Raw genomic sequence first — 14798 nt, 5'->3', positions numbered from 1 at the left:
TAAGAAATAGATTAAAAATGAAACTCGTTTCTGATGAAAAAACATGTTCAAAGTTAATCAATCGAAATACGTTTAAAGACATTTCAATTTATAACGAAAACCTAGCTGTAATACATTTGGATATAGATGAATTGAAATTTGATAAACCAATATACGTAAGGTTTGCGATTTTGACATATCAAAGACATTAATTTACGATTTCCATTATAACCCTATGGTTAAAAGTTATGGTTCAAAAATTCAACTGATGTATACGGATACAGGTACATATTATATATTGCATAAATGTTTATTGACTTATGATTATAATTTTTTCAGATTCATTGATATATTATATAAAGACATCTGATTTCTACGCCGATTTGTTGAATAACCCAGATCTTTTATGACGTATGGATACTTCAAATTTGCCGATCAATAATCAATGCTATTGTGTTGACAGGAAAAAATTACCTGGGACTTTTACTGACGAATCGGGAGGACAAGCTATTATAGAGTTTGTTGCCCTACGATCTAAATCATATGCATATAATCTATCGGGTGTGGAAAAAATCAAAGTGAAAGGCGTCAAAGCGCATGTCATTAAAAATCATATGAGTTTAGCAGATTATAAACAATGTTTGTTTTGGGACGGCACAACGGTTGATAGTGACACTGGTAGAGCCACAGCTTTAAAACAATTTGAGTTGTTTAAATCTACTGGCCAATCATCTTCAACAAAACAGTATACACCGTTTCGAGTAAATATATCACTAAGATCTTTTAAACATCAGATGAAATCAATTTCAACAATAAAATTAGCTTTAAACCGATCGGACGATAAAAGGATAGTACTTGAAAACCAAATTAATACCTTGGCCCATGGACATTATAGTTTAGAGTGAGTTACAATAAATATATATCATTAGATAATAATCTAATTATATCTATGTTGCAGACAAGAAGAGGAGTGAAACACACAAACATGAAGTCTTCGTTATAATTGATTTATTATTTGTGTAATTAAAACTGTTTATTATGTAAAAATAATTTAAACTATATATAAACTGTATATAATGTAAAAAATAATGTATAAGTGGTAGAAAAAAAAAAGTAATAATCTTAAACATTATTAACATACCATTTCTTTAATGCATTTACTTTATACAATGTACAATGTTGTGGATTAAAATCCATATGAAAAATACAGCATGGTAGTGTTTCATCACTCAATTGACAAAGCCGGGGACAATCAAAGTTTTCCAAGTTGAACACTGCGGCGTTAGGCATAAACTCGCTGATAATCTGTTGTTTCTGTAGACCTTTAACGTAAATCCTGTTGAACTTTAACGATTGGAATATGTTGTGTATTTCTTCATACTCCACATCACCGTAATCCGACGCTAAACCGTGATATAAACGTTTCAGCTAACTGTTTACACTTCGATTTTTTGCATCTTGTATTAAAGATGTATGTTTAAATATCCAGTGTTGGTTGGACCATGTTTCAGTATCTACTATAGACATTTCTTTGATAAAGTACTTGTCGTTGACTCCTAGAATGCACTGGACATCTAAAATAGCCGACGGCATAGTGTGTCATAAAATGGAATTTTTTTAAATAATAATTCGTTGTACCGAACAGATTCACTTCTGAACTACCACTGAAACTTCTTTTTAATATCATTTTTATGTATCCATGAATTATGAGAATCGTCAAACCCCACCCACTTGGCATATATCTGATTCCCCTTCTTTCGTATAATTTTCTCAATTAAATAATCATTAGGAAAATTTGTTTTAGATATTTCTTCGTTATAAAAACAGCTAGCTATTGGATTATCATTATAATCATGTAACTGATAAGTTGGAGGTATTGTTTTGTTTATTTTTACTATTGTGAATATTTCTGTTGACCAATTGGGTAAATACCCCTTTGCAAAAACTCCTTTATGAGTGCTTATTCGTACTTTATCACCAACACGAAATTTTACTTTTCCATTGGTGATTGCCCGTTGTTTCAAAGTAACTAGTGAAGGATTTTTCTCTGCCTGCAACGGCGTCATCCCGATCGTTCTATGTTTTGTATTGTTATAATTATCAATCAGCATGGGCAAAATTGATATCCATTTATGTGAACCCAGAGCAGTAAACTCTCTATACATGTTTGTTTTTAAAGTTCGATTAAACCTTTCGACAAAACAGGCTTTCGTCGTAGAATATGTGCTATACTTTTTTATATTATACTTTGTCATTAACGTATCAAATTTTAAATTATAAAATTCTTTTCCGTTATCTACCTGCAACAATTTTGGCGATCTATAAGCAAGTATTGTAGACATGGCTTTGGTTACCTCACCACCTGTTTTCATTTTCAATGGTATAGCCCAGGCGAATTTCGTAAAACAATCAATCACACAGAGAATATAATTATATCCGTTGTTTTTCTTTGAAAGTGGTATCATCTCAACCAAGTCAGCCTGCCATAAATCGTTTTTTCCGTACACGTTTACTCTTCTCCTCGGATAATTTTTCCCAGCCGGTCTGTGAAGTTCGATTGCTATTTCACGTTTAGACAGTCGATAAGTTTACTAACCATTATGATTGATTAAACGCACAAATTGTAACTACTGAAGAGCGGGTTACGACTTGGAAGAGTTGGTTGTGACTGACTTGTCCTATGCTCATGTCACACGTTTTATGCAGTGCTACTGTGTGGAGCGGGGATTAATCCCTACTCTATTATATATGGTGGGGGTATGTATAACGAAAGGAATAACGTACATGTTATGATATATAGAATATTTATTATCATCATTAATAAGACATTAACACCGGTGGTGTACCGGTTGCGGCACCGATTGTCGGGTGGTGAGTAGGAGAGGTGGCGGTGGTGGTGCTGGCGGGGAGCGATGTACCGGTTGCGGCACCTATGGCCAGGCGGTGAGTAGGAGAGGTGGTGGTGGTGGTGGTGTCGGTGGCGGTGGTGGTGGTGTGGTGGTGGTGGTCCCAGGATCGGCAAATATATACTACATATTAGCATTTTAAGTTCAAATATTGACAAAAATTCGTCAAAACCATGAATATTTGCAAATTGTTTTGTAGTTCAAAATTTATAATATTGTTTGTTTTTATATATAAGGTTATAAAATGCAACACTAAGTTTTCCATAAGTTTTGCTTCAAATAGCTATAGAGGAAATTTGAAGCGTCATTATAAGAAAAATGTTTTGAGCGTTTGAGTTATAAATTTCTATGAAATCGTGTAATGATAACGATTTATCCTCAAACCCATATGTATATCTATGATAATACAGTCGAGTCGCGATAACTCGAAGCTGAAGGGGATAAAATTTCGCTTCGAGATATGTATTATTCGAGATATCTAACTAATTAATAGGAGAATAATTTTCTAGGGGAATAAAAGAAAATCGAGTTGTCAAGTTTTTCGAGTTATCGAGGTTCGAGTTATCGCGACTCGACTGTATAAGGTATTATGAATTTATGATAACTACATGCAATGTTTTTGGAAAAATTGATTAACTATGCCTTATGCAAAATGCGTCTTAATTGAAAAATAAAATATTTGTTTCAAAATAGAATATATGATAATATTTAAATATAATATATCCTAGACTGGCAAATCATCTCCGTTCAGAATCGTTTTTCGTATACAATGATACCTATCATCGCATTCAAATCTAACCTACCCTAATCAGAGGTCCACCCCACCACCTAATGTACAGCAGAGCGATACCCACTTTCCTGCTTTTTTAATAGTGACCATATCTACACTTGCGCCATTTATTAAGTATGCGTTTATTATAGGTAAACGACTCCTAGTTGTGTATTATTTCAAATCCACAACACTAAATGTGCCACGTACTACATAATACCTACATATTTAAATAATTATATATAACTTAATGCGTCACATTATAATATGCATACTTTAAATGTATAAACACTATAAACACTATATTATTATATTTAGATATAAACGAGAAAAAATTTAACATCATTCATTGAGACTTATAAATTTTTACAAATAAATCGAACAAACCTTTTTTATAATGTTTATTGTATACAATAATATATTACACCATAGGTAACATTTATAATAAAACTATATTGGATGTCTGTATAGTGCACATAGATATCTTAAATTTTGACCGTAGGTATAGTGTTCTGAAAATATTTCGTAATAAGTAAGAGAGCGTCACGATGTGTATACATCTAATGTTTATAGGTAATAATGATATTAAGTAATATTTACTATTTGTCTAACTGAAAACTAATATTACTATTATAATGTTTATATTTTAAATAGTATATTACGAGATAAGTGGTCGTATATTCATGATGTTGATACATTTTTTGTATAACTATCGATACCATCAATGTGTATATTATTTACCTTTTTTAGTTTGATACAATATAAAATCTAATCAGAATAATATACATAAATACAATATTTATTTATTAATAAAAAATAAAAAAATTAATAGTTGAATACGCAAAAGCGGTAAAAATACAATGCGTTTGTAGTTATTTCTTACACATATTAACAAGTTCGTTTTCAAACATTTTTTTTTTTTTTTTTGACATTGGGTCGTAATTAAAACAAAAATGAAAAATATTTATGCAAGTAACATACGCATGGGACTTATAAATATATTACAAATAACTGTTTTAATGAATATCATTAAGTGTAAATAAATATCCTGACTACTTAATTGTTTAGTAATTATATTAAAATTGTAATTGTTTAATTTTTAAATAAAACGTGCTTAATAATAAATTAGACATTGCTTGTATATCAAAAAAGACCTAGATGAAAGACAGCTGACGGAACTTTTAAGTCACAGAATGAAATCACAACGAAAGATCAAAAATAGTAGATTATTTTTGATATTCTATCTTAGATAAAGGAAAAAAATCGAAAAGACCAAAAAATTTGGTGTCGTCCCGGAAGGGTTAATATATTATTACGCTACAATACGTGATTTGAGAATTGGATGTTTATGTTGGTACATCATTATTAGGGCTAGGATTTTAATGACCCAAAAAACCTAAAAAAATGACATTAAAATAACCTAAAAAAATGACCTTAAAATAACCTAAAAATGACCTTTAAAAATGCCCAAAAGATAAAAAATGATTTTAAAATGTTATAAAAATGCATTATAATTATTAATTAATATTTCGGTAAAAAAATATTTAAATTATAATATTATAAAAAAATGTTAATTTAGGATTTTCTTGATATGAATAATAAAGTTTGAAGTTTGGACTTATCATGCAACGGCCAGCTTAAAATTTTCTGAAAAAAACAACAAAAATACTATAAAAAAAAAAATATATACGTATATTTTTTTTATTCTGAAAATTACGTTTAAATTGTATTGTTGCATTGGACAATCAGTAGCTCCTTCAAATTTTCAAATACAAATGACCGCCGATTATCTGCTAGCAACGTTTTGTAGCATGAAAAACTTCTTTCCACATCCACAGAAGTAACCGGAGCAAATTTCATGTACGTGATATCGTCGATATTGAACTCATCAGGGAAATGAGCCGTGTCTGATTCATTTCCATCAATTATTTTTGATATTTTACTTAACGTTTCAAATCCAGTATTTTTCTCCAACACCATTTTTAATTTGTTTTGTATAGCTATGCCAATTTCGTTTTTAGATTGTTGAATTTTCTTTCGGAAATCGACCTCTATTTTTATAGAGTCTTTTAGTGGCAAATCCGAAGTTTCTAAACGGTTGATAGACTCGGGCAATAAGCTAAAATTAGTTTTTATGTAAATTAAATTACATTTTAGAGTTTGATTGTCGATCAAATCTTGGACTTTAGCTATGGCAGTGGCTTCTTCTCTACTCAATTCTCTCAAAACATTTTTGATTGAACTAAAGTGTTCACAGTAATATAGAGATGCGTTTATCCATGTTCCCCACCTAGTTATCACAGGGTTAGGCGGTAAAGGTATATTGAGTGCAAAAGTTTTAAAAATAAGAGTACGAGATGGAGCTTTTAAAAATACTTTCTTCATATTTAAAAGAAAAGTTTTACCTGGATGATCAATTTCCAATGTTCCAATTATTGCATTAACAACATATCGACCAGCTGCATCCGAAGTTTCATCTATTGAAATCCAAATTTTTTTCCCCGAGGCATATGTTCTTATTTTATTCATAGTTTCTTCGTAACATTTATTTACGTAATTTTTTCATAATGTAGACGAGCCCGGAATTGTTTTATTTGTACAGTTTTCAAGAAAATTTCGTAAAATCGGATGAGATAATTTATGTAACGGTATATTTGCACTTAAAAATGCCCTGCACAAATCTAGATTAAAATTAGAATTTCCGTACTCAGAATACATTGGTTGTGTTAGAGAAGTCGTTTGCTCGTTTCGTTTTTGAATACCACGTAAATGTTTATCGCGTGTAATATGTTGCTGAATTGTATATTTTTTATCTGCTGCAACTTTAACTTCACAGACTTTACAAAATAACACCAAACCATCGGTAGAAAAGACGTCGGTGCCAAATTCCGAAACATAAAGCCGCATACGACTCGATTGCGATAATTTTTGTTTCGGCATATTTCGTTACAAGCACGATACGCAATCCCGAAAGTAAAGACACTAACTAAATAAGTATTTAACAAAACCATACGTAGGTACACTCCACACCACTGTCATCTAATTTTACGATTAAGATAACTCGTGGTATCGAAGTTTATTGTTGTAATATATAAGTGGTTTTATTATCGATTAACACAATACTACACACTGTACTCTCCACATCACTGTCATTTAATTTAACGATTAAGATAACTCGAGGTATCGAAGATTATTCTCTATACTATCTCTATAATTGAAATATTGAATATGATATTATTTCTGTTACAAATTCAAAACTTTTATCGAGAACATCTAGTGTAAATGAAAATGTATAAAAATATTACCTAGATTTCAAAAAAGTATAAAAAATGCCCGTAAAATTGAAAAAATGACCTAAAAATGCTAAAAAATGACCCTAAATCCTTAAAAGTATAAAAAATGCAAAAAAAAGCAAAATAAAAACTATAAATTTGGACTAGTATATGACCAAATCACATTTTGTGCTTGAAAAGCTATGTTCTGTAAATCCTAAAAAAAAATGCAAAATCCTATACTATCCTAGCCCTATTAATAACATATAACCTATAGATTTTTTTAATTTTTAGAAATTATAATATATGTATATTATGTTACCGGCAAAGTGTTGAATATAGGCATTCTATAAATTTGCTAGGCATTATATAAATCCTTGAACTATTTGGCAATGTATTAAATTTGAATGTTAATTTATATTATGCCTAGGAAATCTATAGATTTACCAGGATTTTTATAGAATGCCAATACTATGTTAGGTAATGTATTTAATCAAAATATGTTTATTATTATTTATTGGTTATTATTCATTTATTACAGCATACAGATGATGAATGGCATTTCGAACTGCATAAAATATTATTCTTTACGCACAAACATTTTTTGGATTGACACTTTGTCTTGCATGTGCATTTTATAAAACCTTGTCCAGTTCCTGTAGATTTTTGAGTTGCAATTGTGCGTTAAGCAAATGTATTTTCTCTTGGAACTTGGTCAATTGTTATTAAATTTTTTGACATATTGAAAATTGAGACCTTGAATATAAAGATTTTAAAAGCCCTTCCTTAGTCCCTAATCTATAATACCCATCAACTGTTACCTGCAAAAATATTTTTATGATCTTAACATAATAAAATATAAATGGTTGAATTACTATATTATAATATTTTTTTTTTTTTTTTTTTATAATGCCCTGGGGCTTTATTATTTAAACGACCCAAAGGTCTTTATAAATATGTTTGACAATTACACATATTTTACATACTTGACATAAAATATATATGTATATTACACGTTGATGGAGTCACTTCCAATGAAGTGTCTCCTGCCTTAATCTAAAATCTTAAACTAAGTCGTATGGTTTCAGACGCTTAAGACGTCGGATATCCTTGGAGTTATCTAATAATTGAATGGCCAATGGATTGACATGGTGATCTAGCCTCGTCTCGTGTTTGCGAGCAAACCTTTGGATTTCGTCTGCTATTGTAGGCAGCATCATATCACGGTGAATTGCATTGTTTCTTTCGAACCGGTAGGCTGCAGTGATGGTCCTAAGTGCAATATTTTGACAGCGTTGTATTACATCGATGTTAGACTTACTGGCACAACCCCACAATTGAATACCATATATCCAGATCGGTTTTATAATTGCTACATACAGTAGACGTTTGTTTTCTATGGTTAACTCGGAGTGAGGTCCGACTAACCAATAAAGTTTTCGCATTTGTTCTTTAATCTGAATTTTTTTCTGACGGACGTGGTGTTTCCAGTTTAGATGAGAGTCAAGGTGCATTCCAAGATATTTTGCTGAATTTTTTTGTGGGATTGGTGATTGATTCAATATTATTTGGATGGTTTCGGTTTTGCGTAACGTATAGTTAACGTGCACCGATTTATCGCCATTAATCTTAATTTTCCAACGTCTTGTCCAGGCAAAGATATTGTCGATTGACCTCTGTAAGTTATTCGTTGCAGTAAGCTGACTATTACGTGTTGACAAAATTGCTGTATCATCGGCAAACATAGCTAATGTTGTGTTATCGTCGTTTGGTATATCAGCCGTATAGAGTAAATACAAGATAGGTCCTAAAACACTACCTTGCGGTACTCCAGCTGATATATCTTTCCATTCGGTTATCGCTTCTTCGTGTATGACTCGAAATTGACGGTCAGTCAAGTATGATTCAAGAAGTGCACACCAGGTATGTGGCAGCTGATCACGCAGTTTGATGAGGAGTCCTTTGTGCCAGACTTTGTCAAAAGCCTGAGCTACGTCAAGGAATACTCCACAGCAGTACTTTTTTTCTTCAAGAGCTTTACTAATCACATTAGTAACTCGATGTACTTGATCGATTGTTGAATGTTTGTTGCGAAATCCAAACTGATGTTCTGATATAAGATTTTTTTCCTCTATAATCGGTTTTAGGCGTTTGAACAGAAGTTTCTCTAAAAGTTTAGATAAACTTGGAAGGAGTGATATCGGTCGGTATGATGTGACATTTTCAGGTGGTTTTCCTGGTTTGAGCAACATAATAACTTGTGCCCGTTTCCATTGTTCTGGAATGTATTCCAAGCGCAAAATAGCGTTGTATTTGTGTGTAAGATGAATGATAGCCTTCTTTGGAAGTTCTTTCAGTATTTTTGGACTAATTTCATCATAGCCTGGTGATTTTTTTGGGTTTAAGTTGTTATCATCTATTTCTTTTGCAATTTCCAACGGTGAGAAATATTTGATTTTTTCACGTGCTGCATTAAGAGATTGGCATTGCAAGGTGTCAAGCTCAGAGTCAATAGTGTTTGGCATAAATACGTGTTCAAGATGCCGAGCGTATATTTCGGCTTTTTCTTGTTCGCTTCGTGCCCAGGTGCCGTCTTCTTTGCGGAGTGGTGGTATCTGAACACGGGGCTTCTTCATGAGTCTTGTGGCTTTCCATAATGAATAATCAGTATTATCCGTCGCAGTGAGACCACTTAAGTATGATTTGAATGTTTCATTTTTCATTTCTTTGATTTTGTCATGAAGAATTTTGCTTACTCGGTTCCATTCCGTTTTATCCGTAGGGTTCCGTGTACTATGCCATGTTCGTCTCGCTCGACGTTTATGTTGGACTAGTTTTCTTATTTCTAGTGGGTAAGTTAACTGGTGATTACCATTGATAGCTACCGGAGTTGCTATTTTCGCCGCACTAACAATGTCATAGGTTATTTTTTTTACGGCAATATTAATATCTGCTATTGTTCTTAATCGAGTTGAAAGTATTATTTTTTCTTCGAGGATATTTCTGAATAGGTCCCAATTTGATTTTTTGTTTGTTATAGACATTTTTTTTTGTTTCATTATCACATCAGAGCTTAATGAGAGAAGCACAGGAATGTGATCTGACGTAAGTTCTAGTAGTCCTTCAACTTCCGTATAATTTGATGAAATTCCTTTCATTACGTAAAAGTCAATAAGATCATGTAATTTATTTGGGTCAGTCGGCCAATATGTTGGTTTTCTAGTTGAAATGAATTGTGCTTTAATTGTATTTGCTGATTTGAACAATTCCCGCCCTTTGGTGGTAATCAATCTCGATCCCCAAAATGTGTGTTTGGCATTATAATCTCCTCCAGCAATGAATCTGCTACCGAGTGTCTGGAAGAATTCAATGAATTTTTTGTCATCTACTTTATGTCTTGGTGGACAATAAATTGCAGAGATAGTTAGATCATTGTTGCCGTCATTGATATGGACACTAGTTGCCTGTAAATATTCTTGAGGATGTTTATCAAGTTCATAATGTTTAATTGTTTCTTTTATTATTACTGCAGTTCCTTCATGAGCACGATTTCTCGGATGTTCTGTTGTATATATTCGATAGCCATGTAATTTTAGAGTGGTCCACGTTGTGAAGTGAGTTTCTGAAATTAAAGCTATATCAATTTTTTCGTTATTCATAAGATGTTCAAGTTCTTGTTTTCGTTGTACAAGCCCATTAGCGTTCCATGTTAAATATGTTTATTATTATTTATTGGTTATTATTCATTTATTACAGCATACCTACAGATGATGAATGGCATTTCGAACTGCATACAATATTATTCTTTACGCACAAACATTTTTTGGATTGACACTTTGTCTTGCATGTGCATTTTATAAAACCTTGTCCAGTTCCTGTAGGTTGTTGAGTTGCAATTGTGCGTTAAGCAAATGTATTTTCTCTTGGAACTTGGTCAATTATTATTACATTTTTTTGACATATTGAAAATTGAGACCTTGAATATAAAGATTTTAAAAGCCCTTCCTTAGTCCCTAATCTATAATACCCATCAATTGTTACCTGCAAAAATATTTTTAAGATCTTAAAATAATAAAATATAAATGGTTGAATTACTATATTATAATATGTATTATTTTATGTTTACATCTATAACAACAGCTAAAATATTTCGAGCATCTCCGCGACCTTTGTCCACATCGGGAACTGGAACTCTAACTGTAGCACCTACTTCAGCCGGTTTAAGTTTTTTATCTGACCATGTTTTCATTTTAACTGCCTGATTTTCAAGATTTTCTTTAGCCTTTCTTCGATTAACCATGGCATTCACGTTATTTGATTAAATTGTAGGAATTGTATCTTGAATTGAATTTTCTTGGACATTTTCATAATGATTGCTATTATCGGGAAGTATTGGATCGTCATATTTAAGTTCATTTTTTTTCAAATATTTCTAGTAATTGTTCTACGTTTTCTAAATTGTTGACTACTTCTTTCGGTAAATTTGATGTACTAAGCCCAACCTTGACTTTACAACCAAATAATGCCTCATATGGTGACATCTTAATCCCAGAATGTAATGCCCTATTTTTCATTAATTGAATGAATCTTAATCCTTGACTCCAATGAGAATTTTTTTCTGTTTGCATCCATGTTGTAAGCATATTCTCGACGTCTTGATTCGCTCTTTCAACACCCCCCTGACTTTGGCTGTGCCTTGGCTTACCGTGAACAATTTTAAGTTCAGGCCACATGTCTTTTAAGTTAGAAACTATGTTATTTGAGAATTCACGTCCGTTATCAGATTGTAGGATTGATAGAGCTCCTATTAGCGTAAAAATATCTATGAGGTTGAATGCTACTTCCTCTGCTCGTTTATATTCAAGTGGCTTAAGAATTATAAATTTGGTAAGGTGGTATTGGTATACTAATATAAATTTATATTTTCCATCTGGGTGTGACTGAAAATCAATGAGGTCAACCTGAATCGAGAATTTAATTCTGGTTAAATAATAGGCTTAACCACTACTACTTTTCTAACGCCTTTTTGTTTCAGTTGACATGGTTCACATAACTGTAAAAAAACCTCTACATCACACCGAGTAATATTTTTATATTTTCTTGAAAGTTCAGAAATCATCCTATCACGACCACCATGACCAATTGATTCATGTGTAGTTTTTAGAATTTCATAAAATTCCTCTTCATTAACATAAAATAATATTTTGCCATCAGCATTTATTACAGGAAAAATTAATTTTTTTATTTGTTGTATAACCAGAATGTTGTATCTAGAAAAACCCAAAATTACATATACCTAATATTATTAGAAAAATATTTTAACTGAAAATTATACATTAGAAAATATCTTTCCAGAATTGAAATTTAAATTGATTTTATTGTTAATTAAAATGCGTGGGCACAAAATATAATTAAGGGACTACAATTGAAAAAAAGTTAATTATATTTATCAACTCATAATTACAATTACCCCTTAAATAAAATTATGTTATATTATTTCAACAAATTGAATACCCGTTTATTTCAACAAGTCAAATTTTTACAACGAGTAAATTATTTACTTTTCATATTTTGTACCTAATTAATATTAATATTTTAAAAATATAGAAAAGTATAAATAAAAGTATGAAATAAATTAAATACCTTTGAAGCATCCAGTAATCACGACGTGATGTTTTCTTTTTCTTTTTACCATCTTTAAGCAGCAGTAACTCGTCTAATATTTGTTGATATTTTTCATTCGATAAATAAACTGTATTTTTTGAATTTTTCCGACATTTACTTAATTCGGTATAGAAACGTTCAGACATTTTTATAATATAGGTTTCTCTACACGACAAACACTCTAAGAGTGAGAAAAATTATATTTTAAAGACGTATTTTGAATTTTCCCGTATACCCGAACAACATAATAATAGTATTACTTAATAATGACGATAATGCATCGCACACGTCGTGTGTACCTATATATGCGATAAGATAGTCGTCAAGATAAGCATTAATCATTGATTTCAAAGGTTAGGTGAAGTTTTATATTGATTGTATACTTTTCCTGCTTGAGGTTAGGTAATCTATAGAATACCTAGTTATTGTATGTATTTTATACTTTTACTGCTCATTTTTGGCATTCTATAGAATACCTAGGATTTCTATATAATACCCGATTCAACACTGCCGGTAACATATATACATGCACACACGTGCGATGGTAAAAGAGAATGAGGTATGGCGACGACACGTGCGAGTGCATAAAAGGATCATTTGTGATGACTCGGTAGAATCGGTTTAGGTCTTAACGTCATCATATTATAGTACACTATCTTCTTGCAAAAACATTCCTAAACCTTTAATCTTCAATTTATTACTGTATTACCACAATATACTTAAGTACCTACCTAATGGAAATGAATAAATTAGGATTTTTAAAATATTTTGTACCTATTTACTTATATATGAATGCTCGTGTAGTCGTGTGTCTTATAAATAATGGCTATATTATTCCACTTTGATTTATAAAACAAATATTTTAGTTCAAATAAACAAAACACGACAAATAAATATTATGAATTTATCATGATTTATAATAATTATAGTACAATTTTGGCTCTATGACATGATGCTTAATTTCATTTCCAAAATATATTAATTAGAAAAAAATGATTGATGATAAGGACAAGCAAGGCATGTGACATTTTATAAACAAACATTCAGCACAAAATTAGTGGTAGTCAAAACGTCATGTATTGTCAAAACAAAAAAGCGGGAAAGTGGATGTCGCTCTTCAGTACAGTAGGTTACAATAAGTGGGTTACTGTAATGTATGTAATTAAATTTGAATCCAATGATATTATATCATTGTATACGAAAAACGATTCTGAGCGAAAACAGTTTATCTGTCTAGGATATATTATAGATTATTAAAAATTTTCAAATCTTAGATTTAAAATAAAATTTTTTTATGAATTTCTAGCTTAAAATAATTTGCGAATTTTCGAGATTTTTACGTATGTTGTCAAAATTAAAATTTGAATGATTGTAAAAAAAAAAATTGTGAATATGTATTTCTTTCATTTTTCAACTGCTATTGTAAAAATATGTTGGGAGCCTTGTATTAAATTTTCAAATCTTAGATTTAAAATAAAATTTTTTATGAATTTCCAGCTTAAAATAATTTGCAAATTTTCGTGATTTTTACATATGTTGTCAAAATTAAAATTTAAATGCTTGTAAAAAAAAAATGTGAATATTCATTTCTTTAATTTTCAACTGCTATTGTAAAAATATGTTAGGAGCCTTGTATTAAATTTTCAAATCTTAGATCTAAAAAGAAAAACTTTTATGATTTTTTATCTAAGATAATTTGAACATTGCCGTAATTTTTACGTAGTATTTAGTCAAAATTTGGACCTTAAATGCTTATAAAAAAATCGTGCCTATGTATCTTAAATATTTTTTAACTGCTATTGTTACAATGTGTTAGAAGCCTTGTATTAAATTTTCAAGTTTTTCTACCCAACAAATAAATTTTTATCGATATTTATAGAAATAAAAACTGAAAAAAGTTGAAAAATTAAATGCCAGTAAACAGCTCAAAACAAATCAAAACATTTTGAAAATTTTATAAAATATATAAAACGCCTATATAAACATTCAGTGAAAATTTCAAGTATCTGCGGTCATTTGTTTTAGAGTTACACCAAAATAAGAAAATCGCTAAATGTGAAATCCAGTGAAAATCCAAGGTTGTAAAAATTTAAATTTCAAATGCTCATAAAAATTTAATTTGAATTTCCGGTGGACTTTTTATTTGTGATAAAGATTGAAAAACTTGTAAGGAATCATGTGTTACATTTTTAAATCTTAGATTTAAAA

The 14798-nt window shown here is 30.6% G+C and overlaps 2 protein-coding genes and 1 pseudogene across 2 annotated transcripts; 1 reads left to right on the top strand and 2 right to left on the bottom strand.

Moving 5' to 3' along the window:
* Window positions 1-327: 327 nt before the first annotated feature.
* Window positions 328-884, top strand: LOC149059072 (uncharacterized). Its single transcript, XM_089221322.1, has one exon. The coding sequence runs from the start codon at window positions 393-395 to the stop codon at window positions 882-884; it is 492 nt and encodes a 163-aa protein (XP_089077448.1). The 5' UTR covers window positions 328-392.
* A 4354-nt stretch (window positions 885-5238) lies between these two features.
* LOC149059071 (uncharacterized) lies at window positions 5239-6621 on the bottom strand. The gene is made up of 2 exons (XM_089220568.1): window positions 5372-6621; window positions 5239-5301 (listed from the first exon to the last, which is right to left on the bottom strand). The coding sequence occupies exon 1, from the start codon at window positions 6181-6183 to the stop codon at window positions 5374-5376; it is 810 nt and encodes a 269-aa protein (XP_089076694.1). The 5' UTR covers window positions 6184-6621; the 3' UTR covers window positions 5239-5301; window positions 5372-5373.
* A 4048-nt stretch (window positions 6622-10669) lies between these two features.
* On the bottom strand, window positions 10670-12045 carry LOC149059070 (uncharacterized; annotated as a pseudogene).
* Between the last annotated feature and the right edge of the window lie 2753 nt (window positions 12046-14798).

This window comes from Diuraphis noxia, unplaced genomic scaffold, assembly GCF_037042655.1.
Source record: "Diuraphis noxia isolate RWA-SAM2 unplaced genomic scaffold, SU_Dnox_SAM2 contig0002, whole genome shotgun sequence".
Classification (NCBI taxonomy): domain Eukaryota; kingdom Metazoa; phylum Arthropoda; class Insecta; order Hemiptera; family Aphididae; genus Diuraphis; species Diuraphis noxia.
This window is presented reverse-complemented; position numbering and strand designations above follow the sequence as displayed.